The 23,635-nt window shown below is 39.5% G+C and overlaps 1 protein-coding gene across 1 annotated transcript in view; it reads right to left on the reverse strand.

Moving 5' to 3' along the window:
- Positions 1-23,242, reverse strand: part of CDH2 (cadherin 2) — a 187,280-nt gene extending 164,038 nt beyond the window's left edge. Inside the window, exons 1-3 of the mRNA XM_024739370.1 lie at positions 23,128-23,242; positions 21,587-21,689; positions 20,309-20,529 (exon numbers count right to left, since the gene is read on the reverse strand). Of these exons, the coding sequence (XP_024595138.1) occupies positions 20,309-20,529; positions 21,587-21,689; positions 23,128-23,242 (439 nt within the window). The remainder of the gene's footprint in view (positions 1-20,308; positions 20,530-21,586; positions 21,690-23,127) is intronic.
- Between the last annotated feature and the right edge of the window lie 393 nt (positions 23,243-23,635).

The following is a 23,635-nucleotide window of genomic DNA, read 5'->3' on the forward strand; positions in this document are numbered from 1 at the left end:
GGATTCAAATTTTGAGTGGCTTGGAAATTTGTAAGTCTCCCCCTAATAATAGCCAATTCAAAGTCCGGTAGCCAGAGGGACAGGTTCTTCGAGCCCTATGTGAAATCTGGGAAGCAGCCATCAGTACAAGGCCCTGAGGTGAAGGAAAGATACTTTTTAGTGAGCAATGGTCAAACCAATTTACCTATTCACAAACACATGTAAGATTTTATTTAATGTTATTAAAATGATGCTGATTCCACTGTTTAATAAGGAAAATAATCTTTTAAAAAAGCAGAGCACTAAGGCTGACTACAATACAGTAATTTAAGCCATGCCAAAAAAAAAAAAACAACAAAAAACTCTACAAACATATATAATTAGGTCTGAAAAAAGTGGGGTTTATTATGGTTGGAAGCAGAGTTGCCCTAATGTATACAAGACCTTCAAGGCTTGTATTTTAGTACGAACTTAATTAGAAAATTCTTTCATAAAGGAACAAAAACGTGTGCCATTTCCTCTTTCATTTCATATAAACACATGAACTCAGCGAATTGTATGGTTAACAGATTGTGAAGCTCTATGTGCTTAGGCATCAAAGGGCATGGGTATCGCTGGCCAAAGGTGACGGTGGTCAAATATTTTGCAAAGCCGAACTATTACCTATTAACTTGTAACCTTAAAAATATGCGCAGTGATGGGCTTCCCTGGTGGCGCAGTGGTTGAGAGTCCGCCTGCCGATGCAGGGGACACGGGTTCGTGCCCCGGTCCGGGAAGATCCCACATGCCGCGGAGCGGCTGGGCCCGTGAGCCATGGCCGCTGAGCCTGTGCGTCCGGAGCCTGTGCTCTGCAACGGGAGAGGCCACAACAGTGAGAGGCCTGTGTACCGCAAAAAAAAAAAAAAAGCAAGCACAGTGACAAATATTTGAGTTAATAAATGAAATGATAAAGAAGTGACCAATGACGAGTTGGCTGCCATCCTGGGACACTGCTGAGGTTCCCAGGACATGTGACTAAAGGAAACAGTGAAACAGTGTGGTCAGTAGGCCATGAACAAGTACGAGGAGTTCATGATAACTCGTTATCACACTTTTGATGTACTTTAACAATGCTATCATGAATTTCCTTGTCAGTTTTTCATTTGGTTTTTCTGTAATCAAATGTAAAATTAAAACTAATTAATAGGTGCTGAAAAACTTTTAAAATTATAAGTTTTATCACCTTATCACTTATGTAATTTCCTAAATTATTCATCAAGAACTCTATGTGTATGAAATAATAAGTGTGTACCCAAAATATCAGATGTATGTATATTTATTTCTCATATAGTTAGCTACCCTCCAAAGAACCTTGACAGTTAACCTACAGTATTCAAAGTTTTATTCTAATATGTTTCAATGGCATGAGTTAAGGAACTCACTGAACACTGGGTTTAGCATTAACCCTGTTATTAATGAGGCTACCTCCCAAAGAAGGACACAAAAACACAATAAATAGAAGGAGCTTTACCACATGTTCAATACACACCCTGTTTATTTGGTTCTTGCAGATACACCAGTGTAAGCCAAAGCCTATCTGAATTGCTGTTTTGCTTATATTTGAAAGTAAATTTGTAGACTAATTTCAGATGCAGCCAACAATGGACAGGTCACACTCATAACCTCTAATAACATTAGACCTTCATAAACAGGTTCAGGACCCTAGGGTTCAGTTGGTATCCTAGCCAACTCAAAACAATTAGGCGTCATATATTATGTGATTTTTGCCCCTTCTATACACAAACAGAACTTAGAATTGCCTTTGTGTGATCTGTTTATTAGCTACTCCACTGAAAATTGTAATTTGCCTTTTAAAACATCAAGTCCAAAGTTGACACATTCCTAAGGCTAGGTTATTTTCTGAAAACGAATTTGCTTCCATCACTTTAATATTTTAAAATTACAGCTGTAAACATTTTAAACTCACAAACAAAACATAACTACCTGTGTATAAAAATCTATCCATGATTTAAGTAAATATGCTTTAATTATCAAAAAATATGTGAAAGAAGATGGCCTTGATTCCTTTGGTAAACATAAACCAAAGATAAACTATCAAAACTTTCTTGTTCTTAATGAAAGTTCAGCTTATGATTTGCAAATCAGATGAATACCAGTGAGACTCTAGTCCTGGCCACAACTTGGAAAATAAAATTTATTAACTTATAGAAAATGAATGAGGAAGGACTTCCCTGGTGCTCCAGTGCTAAAGAATCCACCTTCCAATGCAGGGGACGTGGGTTCAATCCCTGGTCGGGGAACTAAGATCCCACATGCCACAGGGCGACTAAGCCCGCGCGCCACAACTATTGAGTTCGCCCGCCTCAACTAGAGCCTGTGTGCCGCAAACTACAGAGCCCACACGTCTGGACCCCACACGCCGCAGCTAGAGAGCAGCCTGCATGCCACAAGGAGGAGCCCGAGCCGCAACGAAAGATCTCACATGCCTCAATGAAGGTCCCGCGTGCCACAACTAAGACCTGATGCAAGCCCCCCCAAAATTTTTTTAATAAAATAAATATAAGAAAAAAGGATGACGACTCTATATGTCATCAGTCATAATTTATATAACTTTCTTACCTATTTTTAGGAAATCTAGAACTACATAAGAGAGGTGTTATTAGGTTAAAAAGCCATACTTTTGGAATAATTCAGCTTTAAGCATAGTGTCCCTTCTCTGCTACATCCTTCGCAGAATAAGGAACCTCTCTTTTCATCTGTAAAATAGACATACAATCACAGCGCTCACACCTAACAGATGATTGTAAAGCAAATGGGTGGTAATTCAAACACACAAAAAAACCTTTCATATCTAGCACACAGTGTTCAATAACTAAATACTAGTTAGAAGCATTATGACCACTTTGGAATGGCATTAGCACTAATAGAGTGACTGTGGGCACGGGTAAGTCATGGCAGGTCATCGGAGGGCCACTTCTGCTGGAGAACAGACAGAAACCCTCTGGAGACTCTGGGGCTGAGTACTCCCTCCACGCTAGAAAGCAGGGCGAATACACTGCTTTTCAAAGTACAGATAACAACAGATTATTAGTATAATTTGGAATGGAATGGAAAATAGAGTATATCACAGTCAAGGGTAAGTGTACTGTCTTGTGAAATACATATATACAAGATCATAAAATGTATTTCTGACATCTCCCAGTCATAGCAATTTGAAAACTAGTGCCCTAAAAGACACGGGTATACACCCATCCCACACAGGGCATCTGCGAAGTAATGACACCAAGCTGGGGTCTGTATGGCAGAATTAATTGGCAAAAGTCCTGAGAAAACAGAGAGCATCACAGCAGCTGAGCAGGCCTCTTCCAGCGAGCCCTGCAGGAGAAGATTTGGGCTCCGTCTCAGGGACTAAAGTCTAAAATTATGTTGGAGGCCTCCATTGGGGCCCTGAGAGCTGTAATTCTGCCAAGACTTTCCAAAGTGGAGTTCCACTGTGAGGGCAATAGCCCTCTTTAAAGCAGTTGAGAAGAGTGAAAGGATTAAATTTCCATGGGAGGCTGAGACTTCAGTAATCCCCAATTTTGATGAACCCCCTTTAAGAGTTAATTAAAAATTTAGAATCAGGCACATATCTGAGCACACATACTCATCTATTCAATGGAATCTTTATTTTTAAAAACATCTCTTTACACCATGTCCTCAATTAACCAGACATATAACCAAAAAAATAGTTCCAAAAATCTGAGAAAGCAAATGTCATTTTGGACCCACAGATACCATATAACTACACAAAAAAGGTCAAATACGATATTCTAAGTTCTACAGTGTTTGAAAGTGATGATTTCCTTTCAAGTCTCTTCTGTCCTTTTCACAAATCTAGAATTGTATATCTTTTCTTTTTCAAAAATACTAAAACTTATGTTTAGTAAATACTAAATTTTATACTAGGAACTTGCTATAGACTGAATATTTGTGGCTCCCCCAAAATACATATGTTGAAACCTATTCCCTGATACGATGGCATTTGGAGGTGGGACTTTTGGAGCTGATCAGGTTATGAGGGTGGAGCCCCCATGATGGGATTAGTGTCCTTATGGAAAAAAAAACAAATAACAGTGAGCTCCCCTGCCCTTTCCACCATGTGAGGACCCCATGAGAAGACAGCTGTCTGTGAACCAGGAAGCAGGCCCTCAGTGTATCAGCCAGAGTCTAGATCTTGGACTTCCCAGCCTCCAGAGCAGTAAGAAATAAATTTCTGTTGTGTGTAAGTCTACAGTACTCTGTTACAGCAGCCCAAAAGGACTCAGACAGAAACCAAAGGAAAAAATTTCTTGGATAGTGAATTTCCTTTCAATTTTTAAAAATCCAACCCTCTGAATGACATTTGCATCCTTACTTTGTAAGAACAGAGGCCACAGGGTGAAGACGACCATAGAAAGGTCCCTATGACCCTAGCAAGGTTCCTATGCAAGCACCCTGAGGATTTTTAATGACAATCCCTTACTTCACTTCTAGGCAAGTTACAGGAATACTCTGATAGAATCTTCACATAGCACATCAATCACTGCTGTGGTGATTTTCTATTAAGATCTGACCTAGAAAAACCCTTAATTTTTCTTCCTGCACTTTTCTATCTTACAACATATTCTTGTAAGAAAATCAAAATATTTTGGAAGAGATTTAGAAAAAAAAAAAAAAGGTCCATTTAGAGAGAGAGAGAGAAAAAAATAAGGATACAGTAGAGAAGAAATTGTTCCCAAAGCAGTTTTTTGTGTCCTAAAACAGTGAGACCTACAGCTTAGTCAAAATTTCCTTTTACCCAAATACTTTTCATCAATTCACAAGCTAGCATCCCATTTACATCTTTCAAAATTACTAAAGACTTCATATTTCTTTTAATTTCCATACTATTCCCTGCAACAGATGATACTCTCCTTGACCTCATTTCCTATTTCTCGTAAATCTCCAAACTTTTGTTCACACTCATTTAATCTATCAGCTGGAGCTACGGCCAGGATTTGGGAGGTATTGTGTGAGGCCCTGAGGATAATGGGTAAATAAGTGACACGTCCCACCACATAGAGCTGACCATCATCTCAAGCCCTCAGCAGAAAAGCACAGACCCCTGATCAAAGCAGCACCTTTCTTACCTGTCTTGATACTTCCCCTTCCTGGCCATAACCCTGTAAACCAGTTTCTCCTGCCCCTGCAGGTGGAGAATGAGTAAAATTTCCCTAAACTTGACATCACTGGTCCAAAGGTTTCCTCTGCGGTCCTCGGAATAAGGCTGTGATGCCTCTTCCCTAAAACTGGAGGCGGGTTAAGCTTCTCCTAAAGCTAAGAACTGCACAGTAATTGAGGAATGAATCTCAGGGAAGGCTGCCATGATGTCCGCCATGCCACTGATTCACCACAAATCATTATGCACGTACTGTTTATAGCTTTTAAAGTCAGCTTCATCCATATGGTCCTCTCCAGAATCCATAATTACCTAATTCTCCTTCCCATCTCTGGATGACTCCCACCTCAACAGCCAACTCAATCCCTCACTCTGAAACTCAAGGATCTTTAAGACTTTGTCCCATCAGTCCACATTTTGGGGGTGTGTTCTCCAATAAAAATCTTCCTCCCATGTCCATCTGATCTCAGACACACACCCCTTATTCTATGTCACCTCCTTATGTATCCAAACTGCCCCTCTCCAAAGTGTTGCTCTATCACCTCCTCCAATACCTCATCCCTGCTGGATCTGGTCCCTCACTGACCTGACTTTTCAGCACATCCTATGGAGGCAGCACAGTCCATCAGGAAGAGCACAGGAGTAGACATCCCACAGACCCAGACTCAACCCCCAGTTCCACCACTTGCTAATGGTATACCTCAGGGAAGTCACTTTAAAACTGTTTACATCTGAATTTCCTTACATGGAAACACAGGTAAAGATGAAACTTAACTTCTATAAGGACCTGGAACATACAGTCACTTGATAAATAAAAAATCTATTATCATTATTGGACCATGAAATCTCTTGTTTTTACACAGTCTTCTGTTGCTGTCTAGAGCTCTCATATGCTAGACCTTTAATTAACAACAAGTATTCTGGGCAAACAAGAGGATTCATCTCTCTATCTGTGCCCAACGAGCTGTATCTGGCAAAACCAAGATGCTGCTTCATGAGGGCTACCTGTGTCTTCTATCATCTTCCATAGAAATGAATTTCTATTTCTTAAGTAGAAAACATTCAGGGCATAGAGTATGCTGAGTAGACGGTGATGACACACCACGAAAACAAACAAATAAGCGAACAACAACGACAAAAACCCCTAAAACACACCTAAGTTGCTGAGAACCTATTAGAGTTCAGAAAGGTGGGGCAATTGGACCAAATGACTGAGAAGAACTCAGATGATCTCACTAGGGAACTGAGCAAGGTTTTGTGGTCATTCTTGTAAAAGAACGGATGAGAAAATGAACTTGCACCTTGTCTGGCAACACAGATTTTAAAACCCCAGACAAGCAAGTGAGTACTGACACGTACGTGGGGGGTGAGGGCGTCGAAGGGGCACAAAATGTCCCACGCGAAGCAGCCTTTCTGAGCAGCACTGCCCTCATGAGCTGGAGGGGAAGGACTCTGTACAAGGGACAGAAATCAGAAGACAATATCCGGACCACATCCAGCCACTCATTACTCATGACTGCAAGTGAATCACCTCACCTCCGTAAACTCACTTTCATCATGTGAGCATAGAAATGTTCCCCTCTCCGCACCCCCGGGCCCCATCCTAGCTGTCCCTCAGAGTTTGGGGCAGCCAAAATAACATTTATGAAATTTCTCAAGAACTATAAGATGCTATGCAAATATAATACACTTATAAATAACCAATCTGAATGTGGAAGGTAAGGCGATTCTTACAAATTTCAACGTAGCATTGCCCAAATGTGCAGGCTGCAACCACCAGACATTATACATCAATAATCAGCAAAACAAAGGATGCATCCTGTTCTTAACTGCTTAGTTTATTTAAATGGTTGCTTGGAAAATATAAATTATGATTACTATTTGAGATAGGTTAAGCAATTAGGGCGTTTAAATATAAAACTACTAAACTTCTGAGAATATGGCACTAATAGGGATGGAGAATTCACGCTACCTACTAATTTGCTAATCATTAGTAAAGTGACAATACCATACTGGGGCTTTATCAATTTGAGTAGTTCGTGTGAGATTACCTCATAAGGGAACATTTTCCTACAGTATAAATGCAACAAGATGCTTTAATAAATGTCTTCTATGTCGACAGAAGAGATGACAAGTCAACAAAAGATGCTACAGCGAATCAAAGTGACTGAACTGAAGGAATAATTACATACATGCATAATGTGAAAATCTGCGGGGTTTAATTTCACAAAGGAATTAGGAGAACAAATATTCAGCTCTGTCGAATTTTTTCACCGATCATTTCATTAAGGTGGCCCATTATTTTTGCCCTTTAAAACCACACAGAAATGCTCCAAAGAAACATTTATAATTTAAATAATTAACGCAAATTGGGACTATTTTCCCCGCTACCACAATTAATAAATGTGAGCTGGGCACTGGCATTTTCCAAAGCAACGCAGAGTGACTTCCTTACCCAGAAGAAAAAAACAAATATTTGTTGAATAAATGTTGGGAACACAAATACTCCCCAGGCTCTGAGAATTTCCAAATCAACATTTTGTTAAATTCATAATACCTTAATCTGAGGACACTTAATTTAAAGTGAAATTCTGAAATAAAAGACAAAAGTAATAATGAACTAGCCCTTGTTTGTAGGGTTTGAAAATGCCCTTCAACAAACTGCTCAATTAAAGTCAAGGGCTAACAGGAAAGGAGAACTTCCGGAAAGCCAGTTGATGTCAGAGGAAAATCAAATGTAGTCTATCGGGTGCTTCCCCTCCGATGGAAATGCCCTGGGTTAGACCATGACATCAGCAAGTGAATGAAGGAGCCAGGGAAGAGGAGATTTCAACCCTAGGAATTAGAATTTATGAGCCATTTCCTTTGAAGTAACTCTTTTTCTACCAGGTAAGTGAAGAATCTTAGTCTCGATTTATTAGCACTTTTTTTAGAACTTAATAGTCTCCTCATCTGGTAAAATAAATATTCAGATGTTTAGAAAAAACAAAAATATAATAATAGTGGACACAGATATGTTTGGATTGTAAACATGAACAAAGGTTTCATCAATATCTATTTTAGACGATCCAAAGCTGTCCAAACAAAGAGAAGAAAGTAGGCTTCTTCATAAAAAAGCACTCGAGAAGAGGTAATGTACAACCTTCAGAGCATAACACCTCTAAAGATCCGTCTAATCTGTGTTTCTGTCATGTAAATACACACTAAGGGCCAACTGTGTAAGTCAGGCGGAAGAACACCTTTATTAGAATCACTTGGATTTCATCGGTAAAAACTGGAATGTCTAAAAACCAATCATATTGGTTAAAAAAAAAAACGTTAAGAGAACTCTGGAAGAGTAATTTCCTGTACTTTTTAATACAGACACTACCAACAAAAGTTACACTCGAAAGAATAAAAGCATGTAAAGAGTGCAGAGCCATGTAACAGTCATTACGAGGCAGTGCAATTAAAATTTGATGGATTTGTATGTTACAGGGATACCACCTCATAGACTGGAAACCTTACACAGAGGAGAAACGATGCACCATCACAAAGACTGACTGGCTGCTACAGTGAGGCTCAGAGAAGGCACGTGCCAGTGCAGAGACACACGTCTTCAACAGTGGTTGGCATTCTCAACTTCACTCTTGAAACAACAGTGTACGATGATGATTCCCTTTGGGGGAAAAAAACCAAACCTAAAAGACATTTCCCCCCCCCAAATCACAGCAAGCTAAAACATCCACAAAAGGAAACTAGTCCACATTGAAGAAAGAAATATCAGTGACTTTCCCCTTGAAAGTGAGCAAACTCCTACTAGGGTGCTCTATAAAAGATTCAATGAGGAACAATTAAAAAAGCAAACTTTAGAATCCTGCAGAGACAGGGTTCAAAACACAAAGTTACCGAAGGCCAAAAAAAAAAACCCACCCCAAACACCAAAAAAAACCCAGTGCTCACATCTCCAAATGCAATGAAAGGTTCATCTCTGTTCTATGTTCTGTCAACTTAGGGGAAAACCATCTACTGAGGTAGAAGTCCTCAAGATGAAATGGAGACTTTGTAACACCGATAGATGTGCTTTAATAAGATATGTGCATTCTTGAAAATAGATGATTTTTATTTTCCGTTAAGATGAAGGAAATTCATTTTGCAGCAGGAACGTCAAACAGTAGTAACTGGGGTGATCTAAATCCCCTCTTATTTATACCTACACATATCTGCCATGGGCCTTTTCTCCACTGCCTGACATGGAGAAATCCTGTTTTAAGAAAATCATAAACCATGAATTCAAATAGAATCTTAACATGTGTCTCGAAGTTGCTATAGGCTGAAACTCATCCACCACTTTTTGGTCATTTAACAATTTAAAGAGTGTGTAAGTGTGTGTGTGGTGTGTGTGTGTGTGTGTGTGTGTGTATGCTTTACTCCACCAATTCGGCATCTTATGTCATCTTAAACGTACAGATGTTATCATATGCCCCTTCGTTCAAATGAAGATTTAAAAGAAATACTGGCATTGATTCCTGGGGCTTCTATGTGTCTAGGTTGCCATTTGGGGTCTCCAGATGGTGTTGAAGCTAGGGCCTTTTTGAAAAAAAAAAAAAATCTACGTATAGGTTTAACATTTGAGTTCAAAAATCACTTTTTTAAAGTGCAAGACAGTAAGCAGATCGAGTTCAAAAATCATTTTTTTAAAGTGCAAGATGGTAAGCAGTTCATCTGAAAAACACCCATGAGTGTTCGTTAACCACAGTCTTAACAGGAGCCAACAGAAGGATGCAGCAGTGAACAATGCTAAGGCCACCTTGGGCTGCACTAGTGTGGCATCCGCATCAAAGGCAAGAAGGACACCTTGGCAGCACAGTCAGGACACAGAAGGTATGCGTTCGGTCCTGTAGGGAAGCTCAGTTTCCTCTGTTTGAAAGGAAAGAGTAAACCAGAATGTTCAAACACCACGGAAGAGACGGTTTGATGTTCAGCCTGCAGCAGAGATTTAAGGAGCCAAGGTGATTATGCTCAGGTATCTGAAGGATCTCTCAGTGTAAGTTTCCACTGCAAGGATTTTGCCCATCTTGTTGACCAGCATTGCCCTGTTCCTTGAAAAGGACCTGACATGTGATGAATGATCAAAAATACTCATTGAACAAAAACTGATGAAATGAATTACCTCAGAGCATAAGAGAACACACTCGCTTCTCCGTGCGGTGCTAAGTGGCGAAACAGGCACCAGTGGGTAAAATCTTTAGGAACATATGCTTCAGTTAAACTTTTTCAGAAATCACTTTTTAACAGTAAGAGCTCTCCAACGATGGAGCAGATTCTGGAAAGGAGTGATCTCCTCCTCCTGTGGGGGGAGGGGGGAGCAGTGGTATTCTTGCAGAAACTGGATAACCATCTGTCAGGGATGCTACAATGATGAAAACACTGTTTACATCATTGAACACCACAAGGGTTTCATTTTTATCCTAGCTGCCATTTCTGTACAGCAAACCTTCTGCTGACATAAAATCATCAAGCTGAAAGGAAGGACTTTAAAACCCTTTTAGGAGTAACTCAACAAAATGGGCTAGAGTGGTGCCCAAAGGCAGGTACATAAGAACAACCGTGGAGCTCATCATAAGTACAGATTTCTAAGTCCCACATGATCTCATTTTTTAGTTCACTCCATGATATTGCCCTGGTAATTGTCTCCTCTCTTCTGCACCATCACTTTCCCTCCCTACTGGAGTCTTTGCCATCAACATGCAAACATGTTACTCCCATCCTTAAAAACTATCCTTGGGACTTCCCTGGGGGCACAGTGGTTAAGAATCCGCCTGCCAATGCAGGGGACACGGGTACGAGCCCTGGTCCGGGAAGATCCCACATGCCACGGAGCAACTAAGCCCATGAGCCACAACTACTGAGCCTGTGCTCTAGAACCCACGAGCCACAACTACTGAGCCCATGTGCCACAACTACTGAAGCCCGAGTGCCTAGAGCCCATGCTCTGCAACAAGAGAAGCCACCGCAATGAGAAGCCCACGCACCACAACGAAGAGTAGCCCCTGCCCGCCACAACTAGAGAAAGCCCACATGCAGCAACAAAGACCCAAAAAACAGCCAAAAATAAAGAATAAATAAATTTAAAAATAAATAAATAAAGTATACAATTCAATTTAAAAAAAAACAAAAAAAATCCTTGGGTGGGAGAGGGCAGGAGTGGAAGTTTGGTATTAGCAGATGCAAACTATTACATATAGGATGGATAAACGACAAGGTCCTACTGTAAAGCTCAGGGAACTATAATCAATATCCTGTGATAAACCATAATGGAAAAGAATATGAAAAAGAATGTATATATGTATAACTGAGTCACTTTGCTGTACAGCAGTAATTAACACATTGTAATTCAACTTTACTTAAATAAAAAAACAAAAAACCAAAAAAACCCAACATCCGTGGTTGACTCTGCTTCCCTCTCCAACCTCCACCCAATTTCTCTCCTTCCTTCTGAAGGAAAACTCAATCTGTAGCCAGCTTCCTTCCTCCACCTGACTGTGGAATACACCTGAGTCAAAGACGTCCAGCTACCACCATGCCTTTGAAGACACCACATCCTACTGATTTTTCCCCTAACTCTCTGGTCACTCTTTCTTGGTCTCCATTCCTCCTCTTTTTTTCCTTTTGAGTCATACCTTTTTTTTTTTTTTTTTTTTTTTTTGTGGTATGCGGGCCTCTCACTGTTGTGGCCTCTCCATTTGCGGAGCACAGGCTCCGGATGCGCAGGCTCAGCGGTCATGGCTCACGGGCCCAGCCGCTCCACGGCATGTGGGATCTTCCCGGACCGGGACACGAACCCGCGTCCCCTGCATCGGCAGGCGGACTCTCAACCACTGCGCCACCAGGGAAGCCCCAGTCATATCTTTAAAATAAGAAATCATAACTGTAAAGGGATGAAAAAGCTCCTGCATAAAATTTTAACAGCCATATATCCCACATATTTGAGACCCTAGTCAAAAACTATCTAAATTTTAGAGGAAATGCCCATTATCATGTTGAAAAAGGCATAAAACCAATCTTTTGGGGTTTTTTAAAATTTTATTTTATTGAAGTAGAGTTGATTTACAATGTAAACTTATTTTTAATTTTTTTTATTGGAGTATAATTGCTTTACAATGTTGTGTTAGTTTCCGCTGTACAATGAAGTGAATCAGCTATATGTATACTTATGTCCCCTCCCTCTTGGACCTCCCTCCCCACCCCATCCCACCCATCTAGGTCATCAAAGAGCAAGATGAACCTATCTTCAGGGCAGGAATAGAAACGCAGACATAGAGAATGGACGGGTGGACACAGGGGGCAAGGGGAGGGTGGGATGAATTGGAAGATTAGGTTTGACATAAATACACTACCATGTGTAAAACAGATAGCTAGTGGGAACCTGCTGTTGTGTTAATTTCTACTGTACAGCAAAGTGATTCAGTTATACATATATGTACCTCTCTATATACATTCTTTTTCATATTCTTTTCCAGTATGGTTTATCATAGGATATTGAATATAGTTCCCTGTGCTATGCAGTAGGACCTTGTTGTTTATCTCCATACCACCTCTTAATCCTGACTTCCTAACCCTGGAGTGCTCAAAGGCACCATACGAAACCATTTCTTTCTCTCTTTGGTTTTCTCCTCCTCACACTTAGTGAAAATCCTCTTATGATTTCACCCTGGGTCATGGCTTTCCTTCATACACTTAGGACGCCCCACTCTAGAGCCCAGCCCACTCCACTAAACCCCAAACCCACAACTCAATGTCTTCTTACCTATCTTTGATATTCATCTCCACACACTCAAACCAAGTTCCTGATCGTTCCCATCACAGTGACTAATGTCCTACCCAGGGTTCAGACCAAATATCACGGAGTCATCCTTGACCCCTCTTTTCTCACAACCAATCCATCAAATCCTGTCAGCTCTACTGCCAAAACATATTCCGAGAACAAAGTTGGACACCTATCTCACACTACATACAAAAATGAACTCAAAATGGGTCAGTGATCTAAATAGAAGAGCTAAAATCATAAAAATCTTAGAAGAAAACACAGGAATAAATCTTTATGACCTTGGATTTTACAATGGATTCTTAGATGTGACACCAAAAGCAAGAGCAATAAGAGGAAAAACAGGTAAGTTGCACCTCGTCAAAGTTAGAAACTTTTTGCATAAAAGAACGTTATCAAGGAAATGAAAAGACAGCCTAGAGAATAGGAGAAATACTTACAAATCATCTATCTGATAAGGGTCTAGTATCCAGAATACATAAAAACTTTTACAACTCAAAAATGAAAACCAAACAATTAAAAAATGGGCAAAGGACCTTTCTTTAAAGAAGATATACCAATGATACACATGAGAAGAGTCTCAACATCGTTAGTCTTTCGGGAAATGCAAATCACAACCACAAAGAGGTACCACTTCACACTCACTAGGATGGTTACTATCAAAATAAACAGAAAACAACAAGTTTTAGTGAGAATGCCAAACAATTGGAACCCTTGCATAGTGCTGGTGGGAATGCAAAATGATTCAGCTGCTGTGGAGAACAGCTTGTCAGTTCCTCAAAAAGTTAAACACAGAATTACCATATGACGTCTTAATTCCATTCCCAGGTATATACCCAAAAGAACTGAAAAAAGGTACTCAAAAAAGTATATGTATACCCATGTTCAAACCAGCTCTATTCACAATAGCCAAAAGGTGATAAGATCCCAAATGTCCATCAATTAATGATGGGTAAACAAACTGTAAACTATATACACATATACATACGTACAATGGAATACTATCAGTCGTAAGACAGAATGAAGTACTGATACATGCTACAATCTGGATGAACCTCCAAAACATGCTAAAGTGAAAGAAGCCAGACACAAAAGATCTGTGGAACTGAAAAGGATTTGGGAGAAAATACTTAATGGATAAGGAGTTTTACTTAGAAGTGGTAAAAATGATTTGGAACTAGATAGAGGCGGTGCTTACAAAACACTGAAAGGCACTAAATTCCATTGAATGGTTCACTTTTAAATGGTTAATTTTATGTTATGTAAATTTCACTTCAATAGATTATTTTTTTACTATTCAGAATCCACCCCCTTTTCTTACCTCTACAACTACTACCTTGGTTCAAGCCACTGTCTTCTCTCACCTAGATTATCACTAGCCTCCTACTTTGTCTCTTCTTCCCCTCATATCCCCTTTGGGGTTTTTCTCAACACAACAGCCAGAATAATACTATTTTGTCAGTCAGATCATGTCTTTCCTCTGCTGAAAGCCTTGTGATAGCTTTCTGCCTCCTAGTAGTTAAAGCCTACGTCCTCACGGTGGTCTACAGGACCCCACACAACGTGGCCCGCCACTGCTCCAGCCTCATCTGACTTCACCCCCTACTACTCTGCCCCTTCCGCTCTCCACGTCTTGTCACATGGAGGCTCTTTGCTGCCCCTTCAACATTTCAGACACAATCCCGCCTCAGGGCCTTTGCACTTGCTGTTTGCTGTTATTTCAAATGTTCCTCTCCCAGTTATCTATAGCTCTTGGACCATGTGCAACATCAACTCTTATTCAGATGTCTCCTATGCAATGACACCTCCCCGACCATCCTATTTAAACAACAAAACCACACATTCTCCCTATTTCCCTTCTCTGCATTATTTTTCACCACAGCATCTAGCATAAAGTAAATTTTACTTATTTATTGTGTTTATTTTCTACTCTCCACCAGATGCTTACTAGACAGGCTAAAAGGACAGACCGAGAGGGGCTCCCTGATCTTAGGAGGACAGATTTTTAAACCGTTCAGTGCCTGCTTGCCGATACGTTTGCACAGGTGAGATGTGACTTACTTTCTTTATCACAGATCTGGCTGCTAGTTTGTGAGACGGCAGACCTCAGCTACTCCAAATTACTGAAGGCTATGGATAACTGCAAAAGGGCTTTAAAAAAAAAAAAGAGAGAGAGACCAACCAAACTGGCTTATCTTGGTTTGCAGCATTGCATTAAGAAACCTGGACCTAAAATACATCACATTGAAAGGGATATAAAAAATTCCAAGTCTTTTTTTTTTTTTTTTGTGGTATGCGGGCCTCTCACTGTTGTGGCCTCTCCCATTGCGGAGCACAGGCTCCGGACGCGCAGGCTCAGCGGCCATGGCTCACGGGCCCAGCCGCTCCGCGGCATGTGGGATCTTCCCAGACCGGCGCACGAACCCGTGTCCCCTGCATCGGCAGGCGGACTCTCAACCACTGCGACACCAGGGAAGCCCCCAAGTCTTAAATAAAGTCTAAATGATTACGATGAAAACAAGGATGAAATTTCTTAGTTCTTATGTTGATCTTATTACATCCTTAATAGTTCTTTAAAAAATAAATGCCACAAGGTATTAAAAAAAAAGTTCTCCATCCCTGAGAGTCTTTATTTCATTTGTAACTCCTAAGAGCCTATCATCAATATCCAAGAGATGGATCTCAGTCCTTAACACCTTTTCCCACAATCAACTGGGAATCAGTAAAGTGTAAAGGGCTGCCCAACAGTATAAACAAGATGCTTAGAAACCTACCTTTTAAATATCTTAAAACATTTACACATTCAATAACAACAAAAAAAAGATTTATCAAAATGTAAAAAAAACCACACTAATTTAAACAAAAGCCAAGGTTTCCTAACATATTCATACAAGCCTGGAACACAGCAGAACTGCTTAAAATATAGATGGCTTCCCAATTCAGTAATGCGTAACATACACAAGCACTTATATTACTAAAAAGTAGTGCAGTTGTATAGTCCTGCTAGATAATAAAAAAAAATTCAGTACTGGTATCTAAAGATACCATATGACAGCTTCCTCTCAGCATGTTAATGCAGGCGAGCCTCAATCAGTAAGTAAACTAATCTAAATCAAATTCCATCTAGTTGAAAATAATCATCATGGGCTGCCCAGAGTTGGTGAGTCTGAATGCATTACTGAAGAGCTTCCTGGTAATTGCAGGTTGCTATTTATGTTGACCAGAGTTGGAGTTTACTTAGCGAGATGTCTAAGCATGCGGACCACCAATGCAAAACACACGGGAAAATCACTCTTTACATCCAGCCTAAAAACGGCTTAGATGCTCTCTGCTGTTATTGCAGTATGGTTGTTATTTCCTAGTGTCAGACACACTGCTGGTGACAGAATGAAAATTTATGATTGCAGTTATTTTATTTCAAGTAACGTGCTCCCACAAGAGATTTTTTTCTAGTTCAGTGGAGTGTAAGTTAAATATTCAAGACTAAATATTATTTTCTAAAGCCCTAAATGTTTCTGCTTGTAAACAGGTATGCACAAAATACTCATAGTGACAAGCATTGAGAGGTATTTTTTTAATCACAGGGGGGGTTTGTTTGCCTTAGCGTCACCAATTCCCAAATGCGTCTAGTAACACACAAACCATGGTGTTAAGTGGGAAATAAAGACCAACTCTAAGATAAACTTGTCACGAGACACATGGACAGGTAGGCTAGCTCTCACTCTTTCCTGTGTTATTGTATAATGGCTTTTTATCATCATCATCATCATCACTAAATTAGGTATCAGAAAGCTGGGTTCTAATTCCGGATCTATAGTTCACAATCTAAAGAACTGTACAGTCATGGGAAAAGCCTATTATGTCTCTGAGCTCCAATTTGCTTACCTGTAAAATGAGGGGGTTGGCAAGAAATGCTTTTAAAACAGAATAGAAAAATGCAAGGTAAAAATGACGACCTAAACATATTAAAATTGATCCTAATTTACAAAAGGCAAACAGAGAATACCACACGATAAAAAAGGAATGTTTTTCACCTGAGGGGAAGTAGGAAAATAAAAAACATTGTAAAATTCAATGGTAATGAGGATGGAGAAAAGAACTAACATACCTTCAGCCCTGAAAAGAAGAGTTCTACAAAAATGCACCAAAAAAGTATATACACTCTCCATTCCCTTTGACCTAGTAATTTTACTTTCGAACACAAATCCCCAAAGAAAATATCCCTAAAGAAAAATCAGAGTTCGCTAAAAAAGAATCTCCACAGCAGCACAATATGTAAGAGAAAAACTGGAAACCACCTGTAAGTGCAAAAATAGAGGCACAGTTAAGTAAAATCTGGTTTTGCTAACAAAATGGAACAGAGAGAGGCCTAGATAACCATTTTTTTGAAGTACTGACCTCTTTTCAAAAGAGTGGAAATATTCAACATGATATAATGTGAAATATGAAGGTTTATCACAAAATACATTTGCCCTCTTTATGATTTTACCAAAAACTCTCTGATGAAAACCGTAAGAGAAATTGGAGGGATAGCACTAGCTCATTGGGTCCAGTCTTTCTATGAAATTCATTACAACGGCAGAAAATAGAAGGGGAGGATGGGAGAAGAGGACGCTCTTTAGACTAGAGCCCGCTTTTCTAACATGACTATAACACTGTCTCTCTCTAGCCAATGCTTGATGTTTTTCAAGCACCTTCACAAAGACTGTGACTTCACTGTTTGAAAAAGAATCAGCTTTCGTGGCACTTATACACCCAAATGTTAAACTTTTGTACAAAGTCTAGTGCACCAGGAACGTACACTATGAAACCATCCTATACATACGGTTGGACTACTGTCCTCCTTTCTCCAAATGTCATCAGTGGGAAATTAAAGGAAGCATCAAGAGTTAGGAGTCATGACTTCAACAGGTTTTTAGACTCTAATGTCAACCTTAATACGGTAGAACCTGCCATGAGGCAAATGCCTTGGAAAACTGTTGCATATTTCTTATGCACAATTACTTCTTTCCTTGAACACTGTAAATCATAAAACCATGGCAAAAGTGATCACTCTGGTTGGTCTTGCAATAGATTCCTCTCAGCTTTAGAATATACATGGTGAATGGACTTAGCGCAGAACGTAGAATTCGTGAATATAATTATGGTATGGTATTTATTTGGGTTCAGTGGACACACCCAACTTTGGATTATCATCTCACTAAAAACTCCAAAAAGACAGAAAAGGTAAAAAAAAATAATAAATAACTAGAATTCTTCTAAGTAACAATTCTCCCAAATAAATATAACCGGTGACAACACTCTTGTAAAAAGGAATGTTGATGTTTCACAAAAGCCCTCCTCCTTCCAAAAAAACCCGTTTTTTCTAGGAATCAATACTATGAACTTTACGTTTCACACATTGAGATGCTGGTGTTCTTTAACATATTCTATGAATGATAAAGAAAAAAAAATAATGGTGTGTCAGAAGAGAAACAGTTTTATCAAAAAGGCTAAAAGATAAAAATGGTAATAACTGGGCATACGGAAAGCGCAGAAATTCTACCAGAGACTGTCATACACACTCCCCTCAGAGATGGCTAGAGCACAAAGTCAGAAGTATTTTCAATCTTTTATATTTACAAGTCCAGCGAAGTTCCAAGTTTCTAGGTTATACTAAAATGACGGTTTCTACTGTCACCAGCATTATCTAATAACTAAAAAACAGGCTTTCATTTTCAAAACTATTCAGCATGCCAATGTATTTCATCTTAACTCAATGGCTTCTAGAGACAGACCGTCTGTTTATTTGTAACCAGCAAATTTCAACAAGATTTTAGAAGAAGAAAGTAGGAGAAGGAATTATCCATTTAAAAATGTATCTCAAAAATAAAATGCAAAAATGCAACAACTTCCACTGACATTTTTGCTCTGCCTGAATTATTCTTTAGAATCATATCAATATATTTTTTCAGCATTCAAATAATATTTAAGGTCACATAGGTCCTAGGATGCCACATAATAATTTACAGATTTAAAGAAAATGACAAATGTGCAGAACTCTGAGACTTGTATTAAGTTAAAAAAAATCTACACACTTTGATTTGAATTAAACCTCTCTCGCATCAACCATTAACCACTAGATGAGATAGCAATTCAGCATTGAGACAGACTGATTTAACATTTACTCATTAAAATACCATGTGATGAGGCAGGGACGGGAGGATGTCTTTAAATAAAAAAATCAACTTCGGAAAGATCACATAGGTGTAAGCAAATCACAATCAGAACAGAAATTAAAATAAAAGATAACCTGCACCACAGATGCTTAGTAGGGTCCATTTACATTTCAAAGTCCTCTGTCTATGGTATTCTTAAGTATGGTACCACTAAGGTTTGTCAGAGCTACAGAGACACTTCAATTAAGGCTGTGTGGTAGAGTCCTGTGTAAATTAATTAGTTGAGGTCGCTCAGATTTTCTAAAAGCGACTGTCTAAAACAGGCTTAGAGAGACGCACGATTTGTGGGAAATTAGAACCCAAATACAACTTCTTAATCAATTCTTCTTGCTTTCCTATTTCAATGACATTTTGTGTAATGATAAATAAGTCCATGAAAATATTACTACCCAAAATTTTATTTGCTTTCAATTAGAGGTAACAGAAGGGACTTTGAATTTTGCTTTTGATTTCGTTTTATTTCAGATTTAATCTAGACTTATTGGCAAGAGTTTTCATTTGATAACTATGATGACCTTGATCCATATTTAGATAGGAGATGAGTCTATATTGGAAATTCACATATATTACAACTAAAGCAGCTATCTAGTAATTTCTATAAACAATGGCATAATAAAAATATGGATTTCATGCTCCTGTCTTGAGACTTTCTTTACCTGCTAAATCTGTTCATTATAATTTTGCTAAATATTAAAGTTTGACATGTCTCAGCAGAGATAACATTATAGCCATTTCTTTGATTCAAAATACTAAGCAGATGATAGCTGTAAATAATTTTTAAAAGCAGCAGAATCAGATATTTGGTAAATATGATTTTTCAACATAAGTAAAATGTAGGCTGAAAATTGTAAAAATTAATTGTGTGATGGTTTCCACCATAAATGGAAAATGAAAGCTCTCTGATGTTTCCAAGAGATCGGGAGCCTTCCAGTTATGTACCTAAGAGATTCGTGAGCTCTTCTGTAATCCTAAAATAAAGTCCCTACAGTTTCACTATAGGGACAGTGAAAAATTCAGACTTATTGTACAGTAGAGATCATTGAGAGACTTTTTTTAACTGCAGCGTGGAACGGTGTTTCAAGAGCACAGACGCTGTGTGTACAAACGTATCTTTTGAGATCCTACCATTGAGAAGAGGCTGTCCTTCGAGCACATCCTGGGACAGGACTGCACTGTAAACATCTTCAGGAAATCCAGTCTTGCATAATGCGGTCTCACCAGAAGCCTCCACAGACGCCTGCAACACGAGCGAAAGAATGTGTGCGGTGATTGCCACCTCCTTCAACCGAGAAACATCCCACTTGGCATAAAGCCTTGCTTTTCCCACTATTTTGTACAAATAACCCCTTTGTTGTCAGGGTGGTTGCGATGAGAGTGTAGAGGTCAAAGGGTTAATCTTTTTGATAACTAGGGTAGAAGAAACAAATCCCACTTGTCCAGTAAAATCTAAATAATGCACATTCCAGGTTCTTCTAAGGACTGAACATTTCCATTAAAATGGTCATTGTGAATGAAAAACTCTCAAGTGAAGCAGGAGGTGGGGGGACAGCCCGAGAGTTCGGAGGCTTCACAAATCACCATCACTAACTTAACTTCGCAAGAAACATGTATACGTTTGAGTATATTGATTTTTATATTCTCGTCTAATTCTCTATGAAGTTTGTTTCAATATGCCCTTGAATTAAAGAGCAAAATTGCAATATACTTACTGCAGGATATAGAGTGTCTTATACCAAGTAAAACCAGCCAATCGGAAGTATATATTTCTCTAGACTCACAGACACAGATAGAAAACAAACCTATGGTTACCAAAGGGGAAAGGCAGGGGAAGGATAAATTAGGAGTTTGGGATTAACAGATACACACTATTATATATAAAATAGATAAAAAACAAGGACCTACTGTATGGCACAGGGAACTATATTCAATATCTTCTAATAACCTATAAGGGAAAAGAATCTGAAAAAGAATATATATATATATGTATATATATATGTATATATATATATACATATATATATAAAACTGATCAGTTTGCTATACACCTGAAACTAACACAACATTGTAAGTCAACTATACTTCAATTAAAAAAAAAGTGTATCTTTCTCTAATTTGATCAAGGGCAAGAACACATTAAAAATGTAAATAAAAATTAATATAATTATGTTTCCTTTTTATACTTAAAAATGAGAAAGTCACTATCTCTTGCCGTGTTCTTCTGTCTCATCACATACACAGCTAACTACCCAGTGGGCTGAAATCTCCATCATGCCAAGTGCTATCCACCTGCCGCCACCGTCCCCACCCCAAGTTAATTTCCCTACTTCCTACTGACATCATCACAGGATGATTAAGCCTCAGTAGAACTCATGCAGCATTTACGTTAATTATAAAAATCTTTACCCGGCCCTGATGGGGATCCAAATACAGGAGGAAGAGAGTGGACAGAAGCTGCCTGAAGGAGGGATTTCAAAAGCTCCAGGACCAGCCTTAGGAGAAGTCTGCACTGGGGAGGAGAACAAGAAATTGGGACGAAGGAGAAAGGGAGGCCCCAGAAATAGGGAGACCTCAAAACAGTTGTCTGAATGAAGCCATACAGCACAGCTTCACAACTGAAGGACTTCCTGGATGATGCATGGGAAGTACTGCAAATACTGAAGTTGCAAGGATCCAGACGAATCTAGTATTTAAAGGATTCTTTTCAGATCCGAGAAAATCAAGAGAAAAGGACATTTGGACTTTGTTAAATCTCACACAGTATCTAATCTCAAAACCGTATTTGGAGCAACAGTGAGATATTAGGTCAGACCCATCAAACTGGCAAACAATATTAAGTCTGTTAAGGGCAAGAGAAGATTGTCTCGAGTCAAGGATACAGAGCAATCAACCCCCTTACACAGGTATCACCTTAGAGTGCAATTCGGAAACTCCCAGTAAAGGTAAAAGTAGACATATCCTACATGGCAGGTATATTCCCTGGGAAACTCTCCCATGGGCGCCCCAGTCAACGTGTGCAGCAATGTTCACTGCAGCGTGGTTGTAACTGCAGGACCTAGAAACTACCTAAATGCCCATCAATAGGAGAAATGGACCAATAAATTTTCACTTAGTCAAAAAAAAAAAGCATTAAAGTGGAAGAATTGGAGCTACATCTATCCACGAGGTTCCATCTCAAAACAAATACTCAGTTTCTTTAACTTTCATGTAAGGTTGAAAGAGAAATTTAATTATAAATCAACCTAGAAACGACTATTATCTTTAGTAAGTTCAGAAGTCTATTCATACGACATTCCACATTCACACTGGCAACAAGGTGCACTGCAGTCTAAATCGTGCAAACAAAACCCCAAAATCCAAAGCATGATTGATGACTGTTTTTACATATAAGGTATGAATTCAAAGGCTAATGTACAACATACATATGTAGTAAGAATATAAAAATATACAAAGTAGCGATAAGCACCAAATTTAGGAGAGTCGCTACCCCAGGGGAAGGTGAGTCAGGAAAATCATCAGGAAGAATCCTACAGGCAGCTTTGATTTTATTTGTCATAATTCATTTCTTTCTAAAAGAATCTAAAGCAAACAGGGTAAAATGTGAAGGTGTGCACAGACATGTGGGTGCAAAGTATATCATTCCCTGTATACCCTGCCTGCTCTACGTATTTCAAAGTGAGAAAGAGAAAATCGCTAGGACTCTCTGACAAGTTAGAACTTGGGCCTCCAACAGCCATCGAGTTTGGGACACAGGGTGATATTTTGCTACTTGCCAGCTGCAACCATCCAGGCATTTATACTGGCCCTGGCACAGAGCAAGCGCTTCTAGTTAACTTTTAGCTAACTAAAACAAACAAAGGGAAGTCCCAAGTTCGCCATATAAGTTGGACCAATGTGTTCTAAATCTGTGTCCCAGTGACAGGTTAGGGGTTAAGGGGCCTTTTTACCTCCAGCCTTCCCGCTACAGAGGGGAGCCATGGTGGGGATCCAACCCCAAGAGGTAGATGGGAACAAAGCTCGGAGGGGGCAGCAGGCCAGAGACAAACAAGGGTCACATTCCATCCTGTGGGTGGTAGGGTTAGGGCGGTGTGTGGTTTTCTAGGTGAACTCTCAGAGGGCAATGAAATCTACAGACTAGAGGAAAACTGTCATCTCTTCTTTTTTTTTTTTTTTTGCGGTACGCGGGCCTCTCACTGCTGTGGCCTCTCCCGTTGCGGAGCACAGGCTCCGGACGCGCAGGCTCAGCGGCCATGGCTCACGGGCCCAGCCGCTCCGCAGCATGTGGGATCTTCCCGGACCGGGGCACGAACCCGTGTCCCCTGCATCGGCAGGCGGACTCTCAACCACTGCGCCACCAGGGAAGCCCCTATAATGTGTTTTCTTAAAAACAGGCTCCATATAATTAGGCAAGTATGTATTTCTCCCTATTAATTTATTATTAATTTCCCCTCTTAA

This window comes from Neophocaena asiaeorientalis, unplaced genomic scaffold (assembly GCF_003031525.2).
Source record: "Neophocaena asiaeorientalis asiaeorientalis breed wild unplaced genomic scaffold, Neophocaena_asiaeorientalis_V1.1 scaffold42, whole genome shotgun sequence".
NCBI lineage: Eukaryota > Metazoa > Chordata > Mammalia > Artiodactyla > Phocoenidae > Neophocaena > Neophocaena asiaeorientalis.